Raw genomic sequence first — 20,305 nt, forward strand, 5'->3', positions numbered from 1 at the left:
CGGTTTGCTTGCTGAACATTTATAAAAACTGTTTTGCTTACTCCTGTTCACTCTGTCTGAGCTTAGCGTTAAAGTCTATTTAACCCTTAAAACGTAACAAGTTGAGTGCTGTAAAACAGAACAATGAGCTGAAAGGAAGGAGAAACAGTCCGTGGAGCTGTGGGAGGGGTGGGTGATAATTCTGTGTGACTCCATTCTCATATATTAATTAGATCTATTGTTGAAAAAAAATATTCATTAGTGCAGTTTTGTGGATACACACAACCTTTAACCAAGTGTGTTAGTTGGCTAACCAAGAATTTTAGTCACACGTGGATGGTGAAGAAATATTCTTTTCTTAAATGCAGATCATTAAATATTCAATCTTTCATGTAAAATTTGAATTATCGTCCACCTCATTGTTCAAATGTTTTATCACGAATAATGAAGGAAAAAAAAAATTCCACTAGAACTGCTGGTATTCCTAATATTGTACTATAAATATATGGTATGATATTGGGCATGGAAGTAGCTCTTGCCTGTAGGGAACCGAAGGCTCGTAGTAAAAGAAACAAAAACATGTGCTCCACATAATACAAAAGGCAGGTGGTGAGAGTGAGTGTGTTCAACATGTTTGTGTGTGTGTACCTGTGCTTGCATGTGTATGCTCAATTTAGACAAACTGTTCACTCAAAATTGAAGGTCTCCACCCAAACCACTGTAGAAAAAGAATGATATTCCAAACTCCCTCAGGATCAATTCCTCTGCCATCTTTTTATCAAGTTTAGGCATCAGCACGAGGATTCTTATGTGATATCACCGTCATATGGAGGTGCTTCTGTCGGCTGCACATACACATCAGTGATGTGATCCTCCCGTTTTTTTCTTCAGACTGCAGCAGGAAGCTTCGCTGCGCTTGAGCATGAGAAATGCTTGCGAAAATGTAGCTTGTGTAGACGCTGACCCATTACTTGATCAATGAAAGAGCTAAGCTACTGAAAAGCTATCTGATTGAAACCACATTACTGATAAATGTAGTCCAACTACTAACATTGCTACTTTTAACACCACTGCTGCCCAACACTGGTGGCAGCCCCATCACTCTGACATCTCTCCACTAATGCAAGGTCGGTCCTAGGTGTGTCACAAAAGTACTACAGAGTGTAAAAATTGAATTTAATAAAAGTACAAAAGTACAAAATATGCCATAATATGGATGACACAGTGGTTTTCAAACAGGAAATCAGATTTTCAAATCCTGGTCAGGGAAAACCTCCATTAAGGTTCTCAGGACTAGGCCCGCAATGCTACACACAAGCCTACCTGAGAACATTAAACAAATACAACTAAAGTGATCATCAGATGTGAATGATGACTAAATGATGCACCAACACCAGTCATGACAGTCGCATCCACTGAACTGAGGATGATTAGCGTTAGCCTGCTAGCCTGTCATGTCATGAGAGACAAGTCCTGGACTGAAAGGTGGTGCTACTAGATGTCCATAAGAGAGACTGCCAACAAAGACTCACAGCTCTGGCTGCTGGGCTGAAGACGTACACCAGAGAAGCAGACGCCAAGAGAATAAACGGCCTGTTCTCTAACGACCCGTCTAGGGTGAACTCCCAGCTGCAAGGAAATGAAAGACCCACCCAGAGCTGAGCCTGTGCAAAACTGGAAGTGCATACAGGTGAAAGAGCCAACACCAATGCTAAATGGCTGGTGGACCTGAGAGGAGACCACAGCAACCTCCCACACCAAGAACTAATCAACATCTGAGTGAAAGACATCCAACATGGCATGAGGAGCTAGACCACACCACCATGATCGCTTGGCAGCACAAATGAGTGAGCTGCTAACAGCAGGCACCCACCCAGAGTGTCTAACACATGTAAGGCCAATCCTGATCATGAAGGATCCCCTCAAGGGTACAACACCTTTAAACTGCTGTCCAATAAAATCCAATCCAGGATGAAACAAGGAGCATCCTGAGAGACATTAACAGAAAATATTGTGGACGACCAAGCCCCCTTATAGGATGTACCGCTGGCAGACAGAGGAAGTGGCTGACATCAAGAAATCATACCAGTGGCTGAAAGAGGCTGGCCTGAAGGATAGCACAGAGGCCCTGAGACAGTTCAGCGCATCATAGCAGGATGTATGATACAATCGAGGACAGCCCACACTGAGGGGCATAACCAAGTAGCTGAAAGTATGGATTAGAAGTGCCCAAGTCCAAATGGGAAACACCACCGAAAGTGTTTGAGAGCTAAGATCCTGTGGGACTTCAGGTTCCAGACTGACAAGCAGCAGCTGGCTGACCAACCAGGCTTCGTGGTGGTTGAGAAGGAGCAGACGGTGACGATGCGATAGACGTGGCAGCTGACAGTAACATCAGAAAGAAGGAGCATGAGAGGATCGAGACGTACCAGGGGCTGAAGGAACAACTGGAACAGATGTGGAAGGTGAAGTCCAAACTGACCCCAGTGGTAATAGAGCATTAAGGCTGAGACCTCCAAAGTGGGATGCAGGTGTTAGGAAATTTAAACCAGTGTCGAAAGAAGGGAGCACACTGTAAAACTGTTTGCTTCTCTTATTACTATGATTTGCAGAGCTGATTTTTTTCATTAGAATCTGGTCATTTCAGTCAAGAACTGAGACCAAATCTATTTTATTTTTGCCATAAGGGCCAATACAAGTGAAATGACTTCTCCAAGACAGCCAAAGTCTGTATCATTTAAACTCCCAGGTCATAGTTTCATGCTTTTCTTTTATTGTGGTTTTAAATGTCAGCTATCTTGATAACGAGAGGAAAAACACAGACCTAGCTGTTTGAGACACAACATTTTAAAAGGTAATTAACTGTGGGTGGGATTATTGTGGCATAACAAAAGCTCAGCATTCAGTAGGCCTATTCATTGTGCCTGCCTGCTCTGTGTAGGTGTTGAAAACAGGACGCCTGTCAGTCAACTGCATAACAGTGCTTCTCTTTTGTCTGCTCTCTCTTATCATTGCCTGTCACTCCATGGCTGGAATCAGTGCTGTGACGAGTGTCTTATCATGTCATAGCTGAGCATGCACACTAACTCACAGCAATAAGTGTCAGGTGTGGTGTGGACTTTATGAGGACTGATCACTTTTGGTTTTGACCATTTTTTGAAAGGATCAGACTATTTTTAAGGGATTTTCAACTCAGTTTCATGCTGTCATGCAACTTGTGTTTTCTGCTGCACAAGTGAATCTGCTTTTGTTAATGGACAGTGAAGGGAAAAACTCAAAAGAGCTGCTGATTCTGCTGCAGATCAGCCAGGGTCCCTCCTAATAATAATAACAATTATAATAATAATAATAATTAATGATAAAGCTTTGTGCTGTAAATGTTGCTACTGTAAACTAATATTCAACATTAGTTTTGTTTTTGCTTGCTTATGTTTTCATCTTATTATGTTTATCCTCTAAATGGACCCAATGCTAAGCCCCGGCCCCTTACTTTCTGTTGCATGTCTTCTATTAAAACTCAGAACGAAACACAGGATTGTCGTGATTTTGTCAGCTGAAATGATGACTCGCACTAGTGGATTTTATCAGCCAAGTATTAAAGTTTGTAGCTATAGTTAGCTAGGTTTACCTAATAAGCTAACCCTAACTCACTTGCTTGACAACTTTTTCTAAAGGTACCTTCTTACTGTCTCTAGGAAACCCATTCCAAAACAAGAAGCTGTAAAAGGGCCTGATGCAAATGATGGATATGTATATGATATTATGAAGGCCAACTGGATAACATAAGACATGAAAAAGAGCAGCAGCATTGTTCTTGCACTGTAGAGCTAATTAGCTCTACACTTTACCAGTATTATAATACAGCTTTATAAATAAAAATGTCATCAAATCAATTATCTCTCTGTTGATTAAAGGTGGGGTGAGTCACTCTAGAGAAGCGTTGTTGATATTGCCATCTCTCCTTCTTCACAATACGATTGCGCATTAGCATGCCAGATTTGCCCTCCCCCCTTTCCTGTGCATGGGCGTGAACACCACCTGTTGCTGATTGGCTGGAGTGGTGTTGAGTGACTCTGTCCGAGCCACTTTGTTGGTTTCCCATTTGCAGAGCCAGGGCTATTAAAAAAAATGATTGTTTTTCAGCGCACACAGAACAAACAGCCAGCAGACAGTAAGTGTTTTCTTCTCTCAGGTACAACAATCTTTCTCCAGGATGACTCAGCCCACCTTTAATTATAGCCTAAGCCTGTTTACTATAGAAAACTAGCCTTCTGTAGAATAAGCTTGCTAGACAATAGAAAAAAAAATTCTGATATAGTAGGCAGGTTGGATGTGTCAAACATTAACAGACATTTTTCCAAACATAACCTGTGATCCTGCAGAATAATGTTAGTTAATGACACGCTCCTTAGCTCAGTGTTGGTCTGTGTGTTTATTTGAGTCCACACTATAGTATGTTACTCTTTGGCTGTGGCCACAGAGTACTGGGTTCACACACTTGTGCTTGGAGGACTCGCGGCAAACACTTACTGCTCTCCAATCAAGTCTTCCAAAGTTCAGGTCAAGTGGTGAGGAGAGAACAAGGTGAACAAGCCGGCAGGATGGGGAGGGAGGAGGAGACTGTGAGTGTATGTGTGTGCATGGCAGGTGTGTCAGCAAGAGTGAGCAGGATGAGAGCTGCACAAAGCGAGGAATGCAGGGGCAGAGTGCGAGAATGACAGCCATTGTAAAGAAAAAAAATAGGTAGATGATGTGGGTGAGTGGATCAGAGGAGCGGAGAAAAGGGAAAGGCAAGATTAAAAGCGTGCCGGCTGCGCAGACTGAACGGAGGCCGAATCCAGAGGCAGAAAAATTGCTGAGATTAGTGTATGTGGCTAAGAGCACTTTGCCACAGGAGAGGGCTGTTAGTTTGCTGTGGCTTTGCATTGCATGACATTTCCCATTTCCCGCTGACAAACAAACTAACCCTCATCCAGGATGTCATACAGTGGCGCATGCGAAATGTTGATGAAGCAAAAGTGTGAATCCCATCGGGGTCAAAGGCGCTGGGAAAATAATGAACTCCAACATTTTCGCCGTTTAGCTTAGTGACTGAGCAGATGGGGTTCACTGTCTGTGTTCATTACCTTTTAACAGGAGACATGGCTGCTGCTGAACACGCTGGCTCTTGAGGGGTTTTAACTTTCAGAAGTCTCTCTGAGGCCGTGTTTCGACTGACAATAACACTGCCTCTAAAACACAGCCTCCTCATTCATTTTGAATGAGACCGCAGTCAGAGCCTAATGGGCGTGTCACGGCGGAGCGCTCTGACGAGCGGAAAAAACAAAACAAAAAATAAAACAAAAACACTGTTTGGCAAAAAGTGATCCTGGCTCAACTTTTGCTGCAGCGTAGTCTCGTGTCAACTGGAAAGCAGCTACGTTTGGCCAATCATGTTTACCTCGCGAACACCAAGGCGCAGGGGAAAGTGGCTGTGACGACTTGCCAGAAGCGTACAATCCTACAGTCCTACAACATGCTCCCACTGTGTCATTATGCTTGATTTAAAACTGGACTTCCTGATTTGCATTTCATTCTTTCACTAATTACCCATAGCAACATGCACACCAGCACAGGCTGCAACAACTAAGCCTCCCTCCAGGTTTAGACTTCCTGCTTTATTTGCTAAGTGATGCAAACTAATTATTTTGTACTTTGGGGTGTATTTGGACAATTGTGGCAAAATCTGCTGGACTGCTTCACCCACAGGTGTGTGCAGTAGCTAGCTAAAAATAATGTGCAATTTCATATGAAGCACTGGAGGACCGACTTTGAAGCTGCACCACAGCATTTCTCTTCCGTCAGGCAGGCTGAGGGGTGTACCGGCACAGCTCTGATCTGAGTTCTCTGACAGAGTTCACAGGACACCCTGCCCATGACAAAGGCTAAATGAGTTTACTTGCTAATTTATTTATTTATTTATTTTTTTCAGATATCAGTTTCAAAAGAAAATAAATTGAACACATACTGTAATTCATGATGACCTTCAACAGGTTTGGCACGTGTCTGGCACATTTTTGCCATTTCAGCCTTTGGTTTTTAATCAAGAAACCGAGCAGCCGGGCACAATAAAATCAAGTTCATTTAGGCTGTGTATGTACAACAAACATCCACAGCCCTGAAAATACTGTTAACCAGGCAATCAAGACTGTAGGAAAAAGCTGGGCTAAGGTCAGAATTAGCACCAGTCAATTTGTGACCTCTATCCATCCTTTTCTTCCATTCGGAGCGATTATCTTAACACTTTGGGAAGGGGATGGACCAGAGAGAGCTGCTTAGAGCGGCTGACACAATCAGTCATTACCTGAAAAATGTCTAAAAAGGTGGACTTAATATTTCATTACTAGTTGTGGCCCCTCTCATGATGGAACCCCATAGCATCATTTTTGGTAAGTTCTTTGTTTTATTTTTGTTGTAAGTAAGCCCAACCCAGGCTCCAGAGTGCTTCCACCTGAGCCAAAGAACATGTTACACAGCTGTGTTCAGAGGCTGACCAGAACTCCTCATGACGAGGAAACTGATCCTTGTGTAAAATCTATGGATTTTTTTTCCAAGCGCTTTCGAGGGACGGAATACACAACACTGTCACGTCACCTTTCTGTTAGAGTAATGGCTTTCTGTTATTCAGACACAGGTCTTAACGTTAATGTTCCTTACAGCTTCATTCTGACATGACAGGAAACAGCTGTGTCTCATGAGAGCTATTTGGAAGCTGATGTGTGAGAGGCAGCTGAGAGAGAGAGACTATGAATACAGTTACTTTTTGGTCGTTTAACATTATTAGAGAGTGAATTCTGCTGTCTCTTTAAGCTACCTGACCGTGCAAAAGCCTTGAATGGCAGGGCATTTCAGTTTGCCTAGTGTTATGTAAAGCGCTTCAATATAGATTAATTTATTCACACATACTGTGTTCTGTGTTACAGTGTTACTAGGTAGCTATTAAGATTTAAAATGCTGTCGTGAGGTTTACTTAATTTGCACAGTTATATATAGAAGTGCAAGTCTGAAAGGGTTTCAAGGTGCATGAACTGGTTCTACGACTTCTACTAGTTTTAAATAGGTCTCTTGTGTCATTCTTGCTTCACTTGCTGATTGGTGATTGCTTTCTATCATGCCAGCCTGGTCTTTTTTTCTGGCTGTCTTCGATGTCAAGCTGATGGTTATTGGCCGCCACATTTTCTTGCTGACAGCTCATCTTCCTTATGCATGCCTGAGAAAATGCTTTGTGCCATTAAATGGTTGCCATGGCATTTGCATTTCGCCAGCTTTAGAACAAATGGAGGCTCAGGAATGCTTTTACAGCTGCAATTTCCCCATGCTCTCGAGCAGGTGAGGGCCGGATTATTTTAAAGCAGCTTTATGTGGCTATGAACAAAAATAATACCAAGGTCAAAAGCTGAAAAATGGCTTCAGAGGTTGAGTGAGCTGATTTAAATGCATGTCTTCATGCCTTTGTGTCAAAATGATGAGTGTGTATGTGAAACGACCATGTGTGAATGTGCTCCACTGTGCGGTTAGATTTGCTGTGCATGGGTTCATGTGTGTACCTGCATTCGTGCACTCTCCACAAGTCAACACAGGTGAAGGGGGGGCTACACTGGTTCCTTTTGCAGGAGTCAGACGAGCACCCAAGGGAGAGGCCTTGTACGCTGACCTGGGAAACCCCGTCTCGCGGCTGGCTGTCCAGTGGCATGTAGCGACCATTGAGGCGTATGTCTCTCATGCAGCCTGCGGGCAGAAAAATGGAAAATAATTCAGCGGAGCAAGAAAAAAACCCTGTTAAGCACATTCACCTACACAGATGCAAGATTAAACAAGAGTTTTACACCTCACGTACATGGTGCCAAAATCAATGATGTGTTCTTGGTAGATAAGTTGCTCCAGTCCCTTCCAGCATAAATCCACCTGTGACAACACCTAAGGCAAAGATTTGCGTATACGTTGGATGTTGCATAATGTGCTCCACGATGCACTGATGGCTGTGCTGTTTAACAAATGTCACTGCTTTACTGCCTTACAAGCCTGAGAAGCTTACCAAAGGGGAGTTAAAATATCTGAAATTCTCTTCGCAAAATGTTGCACAAGGTAGAAAACACACTGCAAAGGGCGCAATACTTTCGCCTGGAGCTAACCCCGGCAGGTGGATCCCACTTAGTCAAAGGATACTTCCAGGATCTTACAATTTGGATCTTAGTTGATGGGTTTGGCCATAGATTCTACCCTCCCAATCTATATGTAGAATGACCTGTTCAACTTTAAACTACCGGACTTGCCATAGTTCAGCCAATGGATCATGTGAATGAAGCCCCAAGCTCAGCACAGCAGGGAGTGCCAGTCACTTATTTGTCTGTTGAAGCTTATTGTTTTCAATTTTTAGCTGTTGGGGGTTTTATCATATTTCTCTTTCTTACAATACAGGTTTCAATCAATCGATTGTTGATAACTTGTCCCTCAGGGAATGTAGACTCAGAGCCTACAGGCAGATGCTGGGGCTTGTTAAGTACTTCGAGCACAGCAGCAGCGGCAGCGGCAGCAGTGGCAGCAGCGGCGGCAGCGGCGGCGGCAGCAGCGGCAGCAGCAGTGGTAGCAGCAGGTGCACCGTAGGAGCAGAGCACAGATGGCTTAAGTCCACCTGTAATTACGATGTGTTGGATGTATGTTGCAGTGAGAAGAGTATGCCATGTGAATGTTGGGCTGGACTCCAGTTGACTGCCTGAACAACCTCAAAGGCTTTGTTCCACTTGTGCATGCAAAGTTTTCCTGCGCAATGACTAATTAATGCCCACATGGGTATGCTCGCTCTTGGTCTAAATAAATAATGTGTTAAAATAGTTGGGCCTTTTCACATTTGTTCCGATCTTCCAAAAAAGCCACTTTCTTATGTATATTGTATTGTCATGTTGTAAACAGAACTATCTTTTAATTGCAATAAATGGTACTGATACTGGATCAAGTAAAAGCAATTCTAAAATAAATTAGTGTGATGTTAAATGATGTCTGGGTAATTAGCAGAGCTGCACTACGCTGAATTAAAAGTCATATGCATACATTAATCAAAAATCCAACTCAAAATATCAGTGTGCTCTTCCTACTAACAGATCAGTCTTGTTGCTGTAGAGTAGAATTCCTCAGGTTTGTTTACCTGCAGGTGAGGCAATGCTTAAAGGTCAACAATAAGTCATTATGTCTAACTCAATGTAGTGAGTGCTGCTCAGGTGTTACCGTGGAGCAGCAGAGCCAATGCAGCCAATAGACTCAGGAGGACATTTCTGGGGTTTATCTTCTCTTTGCTAACTTGAGTTCAGCTAACATCTCATTCCCCCTCTGCCACTGCTGGAAAAGAGGCGTTCACAAAGGTAAAAGCACACACACACACACACCTTCACTGCCACCATCTATCACATCTGCCTCCTTTGAAGGGAAGTGCTTTTAAAGTCCATTTAATAAACACATGCATAGTCTTTTACTGCCTGAGGCACATCTGTCTACACCTCTCACTGTCTAACTCCAGGGAGATCTCTTTCTCTTCATGCCAGCATCTCTCCATAGTTCTGACCTCGCCTTCTTTCTATTATCATGCAGTATCTGGGCTTTTTTCTAGTTTCCATGTATTCCCACTGGAACTCTTCTACTGTCTGGATCTTTTTACTGTATCTGCCAACATTTGGCTTATTATTTATTATTACGTCAGTTTCTCTGTCTGTCTTCGCTGAGGGTCGGGCAACAAACCGAAGATCTATCAAATACTGTATATTATTACTCACTCGCTGACTTAAATTAAGCCAAGTCAGTATGTTTATTCCTAGACAGAAGAGCGGTGTTGTTCCAACCAGTAGTTTAAAAAAATTTTTTTTTTTTGTGAAACAGGATGAGAAAAGATGATGAGATTGCTACCACTCTCATAACAGTATGATAAATATGAAACCACAAGGTCGTTAGCTTTGCTTATCTTAGTTTTGCATAAGGTAAGACTGGACTAAGACTGGAAAAAAGCCAGTCTGGCTCTGTACAAAAACTGAAGTGTACACCCAGCTGTAGGGACGGCCATCATCCCAGCTAACAATGAAGATGCCTTTGGGTGAATTAGTCATTGAGCTGTCAAATCAATCATTCATTAATACATTAAACGTCAAAATTCTCCTTTGAAAAGTGCTTCTATGAATAGATAACATGACCTACTTCTGGTTGCGGTTTTCAGGAGGAATCTGTGTTAAACTGTCTCACATGCCCTGAATGACACGCCACCTTTTTCACTTTACCCTGTGACACATCAAACGCATCACATTAGCTCTTTTTCTCACACACAAACACTTTGTTTTGCGATTGTATGATCTGTCAGTTCTCCACCGAAAGGGACATTTGAGAAGATTTATACCGCTGTGTGTCATAACCATTCTCCCATTCTTTGCAGAAAATGCTTAACTCTTTACAAGTCAGCCCAGCATCGTCTGCATGAGATTTTAAAGCAGGAGTCTGAACACTGAGCAAAATGATGGCTGATTTTTGTCCTCCTCCTCCTGCTGTTCTGTACGAAAGCATAAAAGTGGTTCTTGGCAGAAGCCTCATGATGAAAAAAAGAGGGTTATTGGGATGGCCTGCTTTGACACACTGAAACAAACTGACCACCAATTAAAACGCTTGCAAATCTTAAAATCTCTTCTGGTGTGTTCCCAGTTCTTGCCAAAAGATAATCAACAGAAAATGCAATGGAAAGCCCTTAAACCTAACTCCATTACCTCTTGCAGGTTTTATTATGAGCTTGTTATTATCACCTACCCTGGAAGCTCTTGTTGATTCCAGAGGGGAAGGTGTTTCCCAGCATCACCGCAGTGGGGTCAATGATGATTTCCCGGCTTCGGCCCCGCATTCCTGTGACCTCTCGCTGCCCTCCGCCACCGTCTAGTCGCAACATCACCTCGTTGTCATGGCGATCTAGGAAGACCTCATGCCATTCACCGTTGTCGAGGCGATAGGTGGGCAGGGTTAAGTTGTAGTCCCCATCACCGAGGTTGTAGAAAACACAGAGGAGGCCCTGGAAGATCTTCAATGGGAAAACAGGACATACTTAGTACGAGGTCTACAAGTCCACCTTAACTTTGACTTCAGATGTTGAAATTTTTTTTAAAATCTCAAATTCATATTTAGCTGCCACATATTGGGACAGCATCAATTAACCCAATGTGGAAAAGATCCTGAGCACCTTGTACATCAGATTTTAGTTGGTATCTGCCCCAGTTTATAGCAATCAGATCATACATGAATGAATTCAATGTCTTGTATTGTCTGACTTTGACTAGTCTGGGTATTGATTAAGGTAGTTTTCCAAACACAGTTGACAACTGAATCATCACTGAAGGAATCAGACATAAAACCTGCCCTTACGATTCTATCTCGGTGTGAAATGTGTGAAAAGTCAAGCAGAGGTTGGGTTGAGTGGGCTCATTTTGTCAGGTGACTTATATAGCTAGTTTCTGTTTAAATCACCTACTAAATTGCCTCTGCAGGCAGAGAACATGACCCATATATGTTATATATGCTTTGCAATAGTTATGCATTTATATGCATAAAAAAAGGCTGCCTTAAAAAAAAAAAAAACATCCAAAATGTATGGCTACTGAGGGAATGATTAAGATTGATTCTAGATCAGAGGAAACATATACAGCTACAGCTCCACCCCAGAGCATCAGATCTGTGCAGAACATGATTTGTGAGATTTATTTCATTATCTATGATGTTAGTGTTGAGCCATGTTTCAGAGAGTCTAATGATGTTAGGCGTCTGTAGAACAACCCATGCAAGTAAATCAATTTCAGGCACAAGATTCCTAATATTCAAATGACATTTAATCCTTTAATATCATCCACTCTGGTAGCAAAAACTGAATGATAAAACAATGATAATGTCACTGATCAAATAGGCTTGAAAAATGCAAGATTCAGTAGTTACAACCACATCCTTCAAGAACGAGAACTGTGTAAGCAAAGACTGTCTGTTTAACTCAAGGCTCAATCTGCATTTTTAAGAAAAAGAAAAGATACTTCACAAGCAGCATTAATGTTAACAGCTAGTCACAGTAGTAATATGCTAGTAGGCTCTAACGTGCCAAAGGGGAAGAAGATGAAGAAGTGACAATCAACAACTGAGAGATCAATACCCGTAGCATCCAACAACAACTAAAACACAAGAAGAGCATCAACAACACCTCATGCATTAACAACACAGTAGCGCAGTCACTTCCTCTGAGAAAGAAAAAAAACTCACAAACAGAATGAGTACTTGGTTGAACTGTTTGCTGAACTGTCGCACTGAAGGCTAATGTGCTACAATGAGCTGCAGCCAGTCTTCAGCCTCACCCCAGCAGGTAATCATTATCCCGGAGAAGCCGAAGTCGGCATGAAGGCAGCTTCAGTGCCTTTGTGGCAGCTGAAACGCTGCTGTTTGCCATCAACAACGACACACAACAGAGAAGGGTAATGGAAAAAGTGCTTCTTAATGAGCACCTCACAAAACTTGTGACTGTCAGGATCAAAGGTCCGACGCCTTTGTCAGGATGGCACTGAAGTCTGGATAGGTGTGGATGTGAGTCCCATTACACTCTGCCTTGTTTTTCTCCAAGTTAAGAAGCTTTATCATTACAGACCTGGGACCGGCTCTGTGGCTTTGTCGGACAGTCGGACAGTGGTGGCCCACTCAATGATCGGCGGAGTGGGGAAGTTGTCTTGTTCCAGAAGCTGTTGGATCAGCCGGGACATAAAACCAATGGCATCATCGCCTTCAGAGGACTCTTGGACTCCAACGAAGCGGAGATTTGAGTGATGGCTTCAGATCTCAAAGTCATCCACTCTGTCCATCACGTAGGACATGTCTTTCTCTAACCGTTGAACCTGAGCTTCTACCTCCTGCACACTGTCCTCATTAGCCCCAACGGGCTGCTCGAACAAATCTACTAAATTCCTCTCCCACAGAAATTCAGGAACTCTGAATTCTGCGGAGACTAATTTGAATGGGATGCACTTTTGCATCAAAATGTGCCAGCATAACAGTATTGATCTGTTGAATGGCATCCCACACAGTTTGGAGTGAGCGGCACATCTCACTCCAGTTTGGAGTGAGATGTGCCGCTCATCAAAAGATCAAATACGCGAATCCCAAAGGTGTGCAGAGTGACTAAGCTAATATGTGTATCTGGATAAAGGTATGCGACAATAACAACCACAAGCAGACTTGAGCTTGAGTCGAGTTCACTCACGCTGTGGCCATCTTGTTAGGATGAAATAATTTGTCAAAATAACACCGAACAAACGTGTAATTACATTAAACGATTCATCTTGACCATCGTTAGCTTAATGAGTCTAATTGAAATGCACACATAGTTCCCACATAGTGTGAGCGCTTAACATTAGCATGGCCTACTCGTAAGACACTGACAAACTGGTGGCAGTAAGCTGTTCATCACTGTACTTAAATAGTTGCCAGATAACTAATTACTGTTCACTATATTCCATTCTTAACTTTTATTGAGGCAACTACGTTTGGAAGCTTTCCTTGTTTTTTACTCTGTGTTGATCATGTGTGTCTTAAGAAGGGTCAAGCCATTTGGTTTTTGACTACTTGACTACTATTTTAACTATAAAACATGCAGACACAGCTATAAAATTCAGAGACAAGTAAAAAAAAAGCCAATGACTATCAAGACTGAGCAAAACATTTCCTTCTTTTTTCATATCTGTCAGTTGAATGACCCTAATTTCCTTTTTTTGGTGTGTGTGTCTTCCATATAAGTAACTCTGAATGATGGCGCAGTTGTTTAACAGCCGTGGATGATTATGAGAACCTCTGGCAGGTCTCAAGTCCAACGGTTAATGTTAGGAAAAAAAAAAAAAAACTCTTTAGGAAAACTGCAAGTGAGAATGCAGAAGGTCTGAAAATCTTAACGTTTATCCTCAAGTTAACATAGTGTCACTAGTTCAGTGGTGCAGTGGTGGTAGTTCTTAATGATGCACTGTCATATATTTAAAGCGGTACAAAATCTGGACACAGGCTATGAAAAATATACTGTTTGGCATACATCTTTGCAAAATATACAAACCAGAAGCATCACTGATAATCCATATTTTGCAGACTATAAAAACTGACTGCAGTAATCATAAAGTTAAAGAACTGGAACGTGTTGCTACAGTGTTTCTTGTGGGTGTAGTGAGGCAAGTATCATGAATTCTCAAATACTGGCTTCATTTACTTCAACAGAAGAAAGGGCACAGGCCTTTGTCTGCCAGTTGTCTGTCAGCAGAACGGAGCAGAATAGTATTCTGTTGATGCCAAATGTGTCAAAAATTACATTTTAAAACTGCAAAATCTCTTTACAGAAACCTGCTTCCTCGGAACGATCAACAAAACTCCCTGTGAACAGTTTCCATTGAGGACTGTTTCTTTTCAAACTCCAATCTGTTCATCTTTGAGCAGAAAGATGCACCCATGTACCAAATGTATTTTTCTTTTTTTTTTATCTATTTGAGTGGCACGAACCAAATGATATTCAGCTTCTTTGTTTTGGGACAATGGCGGATGTCTCAGCAGCACAGGTTGCAAAAACCTCAGCAAATCAAATCAAAGCTATCGACATGGAAAGATACCACTGAGGCTAAATGGGAAAATATGCTGAACTGACCTGAGTCCAAGTCTAAGGTTTTAAAGCTAATGAGGATCAGAAGAAAGAAAAGACTTTACTTGGTTGGTAAAAGGCTGGATCAATAGGCCAATTTGGCCAGTTGGCCAAGACCCCAGATCAGCTCCCCGGAGGTTAGCAAACACAGGGAAAATGAAAAAATCCCATATAATGAAGTGACATTTCTACTTTTTGATGGTTATGTAATCTCAGGTAAACATTCTGGTGGACAACGAGGTTGTCCACCAGAAGGACAATCTCGTTGAGGGAAAGTGTCTTGTGAGGAAGTGATGTGGGGACAGCGAGGAAAGGCAGAGACAAGGCGAAAGAAGGAGAGAATTCATGGACGAGAAGTGAGGAAGAGGGAGAAAACACAAGCTGTTTCCCTCTAACCTCAGATCTTGAGATGAAAATGGTTCCGTTTTGGCTTGGCTGAAATGCTAACTGACATATCTATCATCGAGCAATATTTATTTAAAACAAATCCGGATGCCTGTGTTTCTTTCTGTGTGTGTGAGTGTGTGATAGAGAGAGAGAGAGAGAGAGAGAGAAAGAGAGAGAGAGAGCGAGCATGAGTCCGAAGGCTGTTTTAAGAGGAATAGAGTGCTGGGTGGGTCGTTCTCATTTCAATTTCAAACTGTTTCCTCCGAGTGTCCCACTGAGCATAATTTTCTCCCCTCCATCTTCCTCTGCCACCGCTGCCACGTAAACAGAGGACTGAGATGAGAAGGGCAGAGAAACAGAGAGAGAGAGAGAGATGTGAGGAGAAAGGAGAAGTGGGTGACTGCCATTACGCTCCCACAAAGTTTTTGCAAAGAGAGCTCTCTCCGTGCTTCTCCACCAGCTTCCCTGCCTTCTCTTTCCCCCTCCATTACTCTCTGCTACATCAAGCCCCTCTTCTCCACCTATCTTTCCACTTTCCACCCCTCAGTCACTTCTTCTCCTCATAAAGCAGCCGGCTAGCTGTTGTGTAGTTGGAAAACGGTGGCTCATTTCAAGGCCCTGTGATGAAGTATTAATTATATTTATGATCCACTGGGGCGGTGCATTTTAACCAGACGCACTTGCAGCCACCTGATTTTACCCCCAATTAAAGCTGAACGGAGCAGAGCAATTTGGCTACCGCTTCACTCCCTGGGTGGTGTGTGAGGGAACGTTTCAGTGGTGTGTGTGTGTGTGTAAGTGAGTGAATGCAGGAAAGTCATACACGAGGTGTGTATGAAGGTGTGTGACTCCACTTCTGCGTAAACAGTCCCACCGCAGGGACAGCTCGGTTCCCACAGACGCTTTCCGTGACAGACCGTCTCGATGCTGCAGCCTTTCGGAAGTTTAGAGGTGCAGATGATTTGTTAATCTTCTCATGATTAAGTAATGGTGTGCAAATGCAGGTATGTGCATATATGACTGTTCTATGCAGTTTTCCTTCACCTTAAATTATACCGGGAAATTAAACCAAACTCTGTGCTCATTACTAGCAATACTCCCCAAGTGTTCCTCAATTTCAACACCCATATTTTCCACCACTAGAGATCTGACCTGCACTCCACTGACATAGAGATGGACATTGATTTGTTCATAAAAAAAACACCATATGGTGCCGGGCAAATGGCTTTGCTTTGAATTCTTACAGGGCTAAAGGCACAGGACTGTGTGTGTGTGTGTGTGTGTGTGTGTGTGTGTGTGTGTGTAAACATCTGAAAATCCAGCCTGTCGATCTGAAGCACGACCATGTGTGCAAATCATTTCCTAGGTGTCTTTCTATGTTTTCTTGTAAGGACTATGATAAGGATATAATTTGGTGCTATCTACAGGAAAAAATGAGACAATGTTTCTCAGATGGGATCCATTTAAACCCAAGCACATAATTATTCATTACTGGAAACTTCATTTTCCATATGTTGTTCATTTTACACTTGTTTGTAGACAAATGTTCACATTTTTGCATGTTCAGTTGACCTGCTGTGTTCTTGAAAATGACAGTTTTTCACTCCCCAGTCAATGTAATCTGCGCTGTAAGAGTAAATGACTGAAACAGAGACTTAACGAAGCAGTAAAACGGCAAAGCCACTGCTAACTCAGCACAATTTAAATGACACATTTTAATCAGTGAGTTTCTAGTCATCAACACAAGTCAAGCAACATTCAGGAGCTTCCAAACTGTTGACATGCAACTGACGTGTAGAAAACCAAACATGTGGTTGTTATTGCCTTTTTCTTTGTGTGTTCGAGATGTTGCGGCGGATGGCTGCCTCGGCGTGTTGGTATGCATTGTTTTGCAAGGTTTCACTTCTTAATTCAGTGTTTTGCGACAGTACCAGAGAATCATGAACATCAAGGAAACGACTCGACACTCTCACCTTTGGCCAAGCAGTGAAATCCAGGAGGAGGGAAGCATGCCGGAGCACTTGTATGACACCACTTGGATTATTTCTCTCCAATGTGTTATCATTATGAACGAACCTGGGAGAACTTCCTGTATTGTGAATTCAGGTTGTTCTCAAAGGGCCGTGGCTGTTGGTACGAAAGGTTTTCCAAAGGTAGTTCATGTGTACATGTCTTTTTTTTCTTTTTCTGCATAGTGATCCTTTTCACAACATTCAAGAAGCGTGTAAAATGAGATCAGGCCACGCCCTGCTGGATTTATAGTTTGGGCACTTTATTAGGCGTCCCTGAATAATCTAATCCAATCCAGTACCCAAATATCCAAACATACTGAACTGTCATAACATCTGCTCCTACTCTTAATTTACCCTTCGTCTCTGAACTTTGGCCTACCCATCATGAAACAAAACTAAACTATGTCAAGCAACTCGAAATATATTTATTTTTTCCTGCTTTATTTGTGATAGTGACAGCTGGAGAGGGAGAGGGGGATAGAGGTAGAGAGAGAGGGGCTGACATGCAGCAAAGCGCCTCTGGCTGGAATCGAACCCCCCTGCGGTAACGACTTAAGCCTTAATATATGGTGTGTGCTCTACTGGGAAGGTACTGGGGACCCCAAGCAGCTCTCAGTATAATGCAGTCCAGCACAACACCAGCTTTCACTCTGACCTTAATAATAAACAGAATAATAACAGAATTTGCACATTTCCAGCAGAAACTGAACATAATAAACTTTGTAAAGGGGGAAATAATGGCAGAGCTGTGGTATTGTTGCCATAGAGTGTACAGCTGTAGCTAATAAAGTCAACAGTGAGTGTATATTCCACACTGAAATTGCGTTTACACTGCCTCATTCACTTTAGTTCATTAAGAGCATGCATAGCCTACGCTCTTTATCACAGAGTTACATCAGGTAACTTCTACTTCTCCTTGGGAACTGTGCTGCCATGAAATCCCAGTGTTTATGTTTCCTCACTCGCTGTGACAGAGAGCAACAATCCCACAGTGCAGAAGGGCTGCAGTGGAAGTCTGTGTTAGATGTGTGTTAATGAAAAGAAGAAGAGGTCTTTGTGCATTAATGTTGTCATTGCTATCAACAATCCCCACTGGCATTAGAAACTTAACCAATCACACTTGACGGGCCACATGTGGAATCTCAGAAGCTGCTGTTGCTCTGACTTTTAGTTAAAAGGCGCATGTCAGGTGTGTTGCAGCCTACAGCCTTGCTATGTTGCTATGTGCAGAAACTCTGTAGCTAAGCTGAAACCCTTAATGAATAAATATACATTTAGCTAAGGGCAACTCAACCAACCACTTGCTAGTGCAGCAAAAAGGGAATGATCCCTCTCTGGCTTCCGGCTGGTGAATACAGCCAATTAGTGCTAATGCACTTTGGTTCTGATGGGCAGGAATTTTGTCCCCACATCAACTCTGCACACTATAATTGTCTGGCTTGTAACATTATTTGTTGTGACTGTGTTATCTGTGGTGCAAAATGCTTAATGCTTTTCATTATGGTGTGTACATGTTTATTGTCTGGTGATTAGTCACCGGCTGCTGAAATATGCTCATTGTCAGGTGAGGTAACGGCTCTTCGGAGGACTGAGAGCTGAAAAGCATGCCTTGCCGCAGAAAGCATTAAGGATTCTCAAGATGCTACATGAACACATACTCTTTTTTTATTGATTGCTGACTTTCTTTTCTTCTTTTTTCTTTGCATTAAGCAGCATCAGAATGCTTTGCTTTTGTATGTGCTACTGAATTTTGGCTTTGTTTTGTATATTTGCCATAATTGTGAAGTACATTGCAAATTTAATCTCAGAAAAGTCTGTTGTTGTATGTTCATAATGTCAAAACTGTATGCTCTGATAATTATATACCAACTTCTGCTACCATCTCTACTGAATCTAATAATCAAACTGTTCAAACTGAATAACAATCTCGTCTCGTAATGTTCGTAATAATCTTCATTCTGTGCTTGTCAATAATATTCTCCAATATCTAACATAGTATCTAATAATAATGTTCATTGTGTACTCTCTAGTCATCTCCTGCCTTCACTTCCCACAACCTGAGAAGAGCTGTGGGAGGAGAGAACACAGGAATTCCAGTTAACATCACAGCAAAGAGGGGAGGGCAGGGCCGATGTGGAGTTTACATGTTCCCCCTGTGTTCGAGTTGGTTTCCTGCGGGGCTTCGGTTTTCCCCATCATCAAAAACATCTATGCTAGATAAATTCTCCTAAAATATTTGATATCAGTTAGGCTGTGAATGCTAATTTGCAACAGTAGATTTAAACTGGACAATATCACAAACAATGTCGCCATTGCTAATTTACTTTTGTCTTTTTCTGAACTGTCGTTCAATCTGTTACAGCCCTGTGTGAGACTTCTTGAAGCTTTGTGACACATTAAAGGTGTCACTCCTGCGTGTCTGTCTCATGTCTCTTGTCATAAGTTCCTCAAGTGTCTTGAACTCCACTGAAGGGATGAATTCTTCCAAATGTACTCTCTCAGTTGGTGTTTTGATGATATCTCCAGTAGGTGCTCAGTTGGGTTGAGATCTGGTGATCTGGTCAGAGTTAAACTGCTCAGGGAGGATGTAAGTATCAGCATGTCACTTCTGGCCTTTTCATTTAAAATAACTTGCACAACAATGTACTCAAAATGTGGCCAGTTTTAGTATGAGTGGTGGAACTTCTTCTTATACATACTTATTATTGTTTTCTTTTGCAGTGTGAAAGCACTACATGCTAAAACATAATCAGATTCAGTCAAAAAAGTGAGTGTGGCTGCATGTCAATTGATTCTGAATGACTGACACTAAAAACTCATGTTTTGAGTGTGATGGAAAAAAAAGTTTGTCTTTCCTCAGTTTCCTCACTTTATATTTGTCACACTGGGAAAGTCATCCACTGGTGGAAGAAATCTATATCACTGAACTACATGGAACCACAAATGCAACATCTCAGACAGAATAACAGAATAATATCAAAGAGGCTGTGCACATCCACCCCAAATATGATCACTTATAATAACCTCACCTGAGCAAACTACATTCATGACTGTGAGATGCAACTGACAGCCCTAAAAACTAGTAAGTGGACTCTTGGCCTCGTTATTTTGTTCCATGTATCGCTCCCAAAGGTTTACAGTGACCTTTCATGCTTCAATCTGCAACAATGTTTGAATGTTTCGCCGTGGAGTTGTTCTTTATCCTCAACAGATATAAAGTAGCTCT

General features: G+C 42.2%; 1 protein-coding gene across 1 annotated transcript in view; it reads right to left on the reverse strand.

Annotated features, from left to right (window-relative positions):
* si:ch211-186j3.6 (neural-cadherin) overlaps positions 1-20,305 on the reverse strand; it is a 294,654-nt gene that overhangs the window by 21,333 nt on the left and 253,016 nt on the right. Inside the window, exons 33-34 of the mRNA XM_041938705.1 lie at positions 10,795-11,059; positions 7,566-7,746 (exon numbers count right to left, since the gene is read on the reverse strand). Of these exons, the coding sequence (XP_041794639.1) occupies positions 7,566-7,746; positions 10,795-11,059 (446 nt within the window). The remainder of the gene's footprint in view (positions 1-7,565; positions 7,747-10,794; positions 11,060-20,305) is intronic.

The sequence above is a fragment of the Chelmon rostratus genome, chromosome 1, assembly GCF_017976325.1.
Source record: "Chelmon rostratus isolate fCheRos1 chromosome 1, fCheRos1.pri, whole genome shotgun sequence".
Taxonomy (NCBI): Eukaryota; Metazoa; Chordata; class Actinopteri; order Chaetodontiformes; family Chaetodontidae; genus Chelmon; species Chelmon rostratus.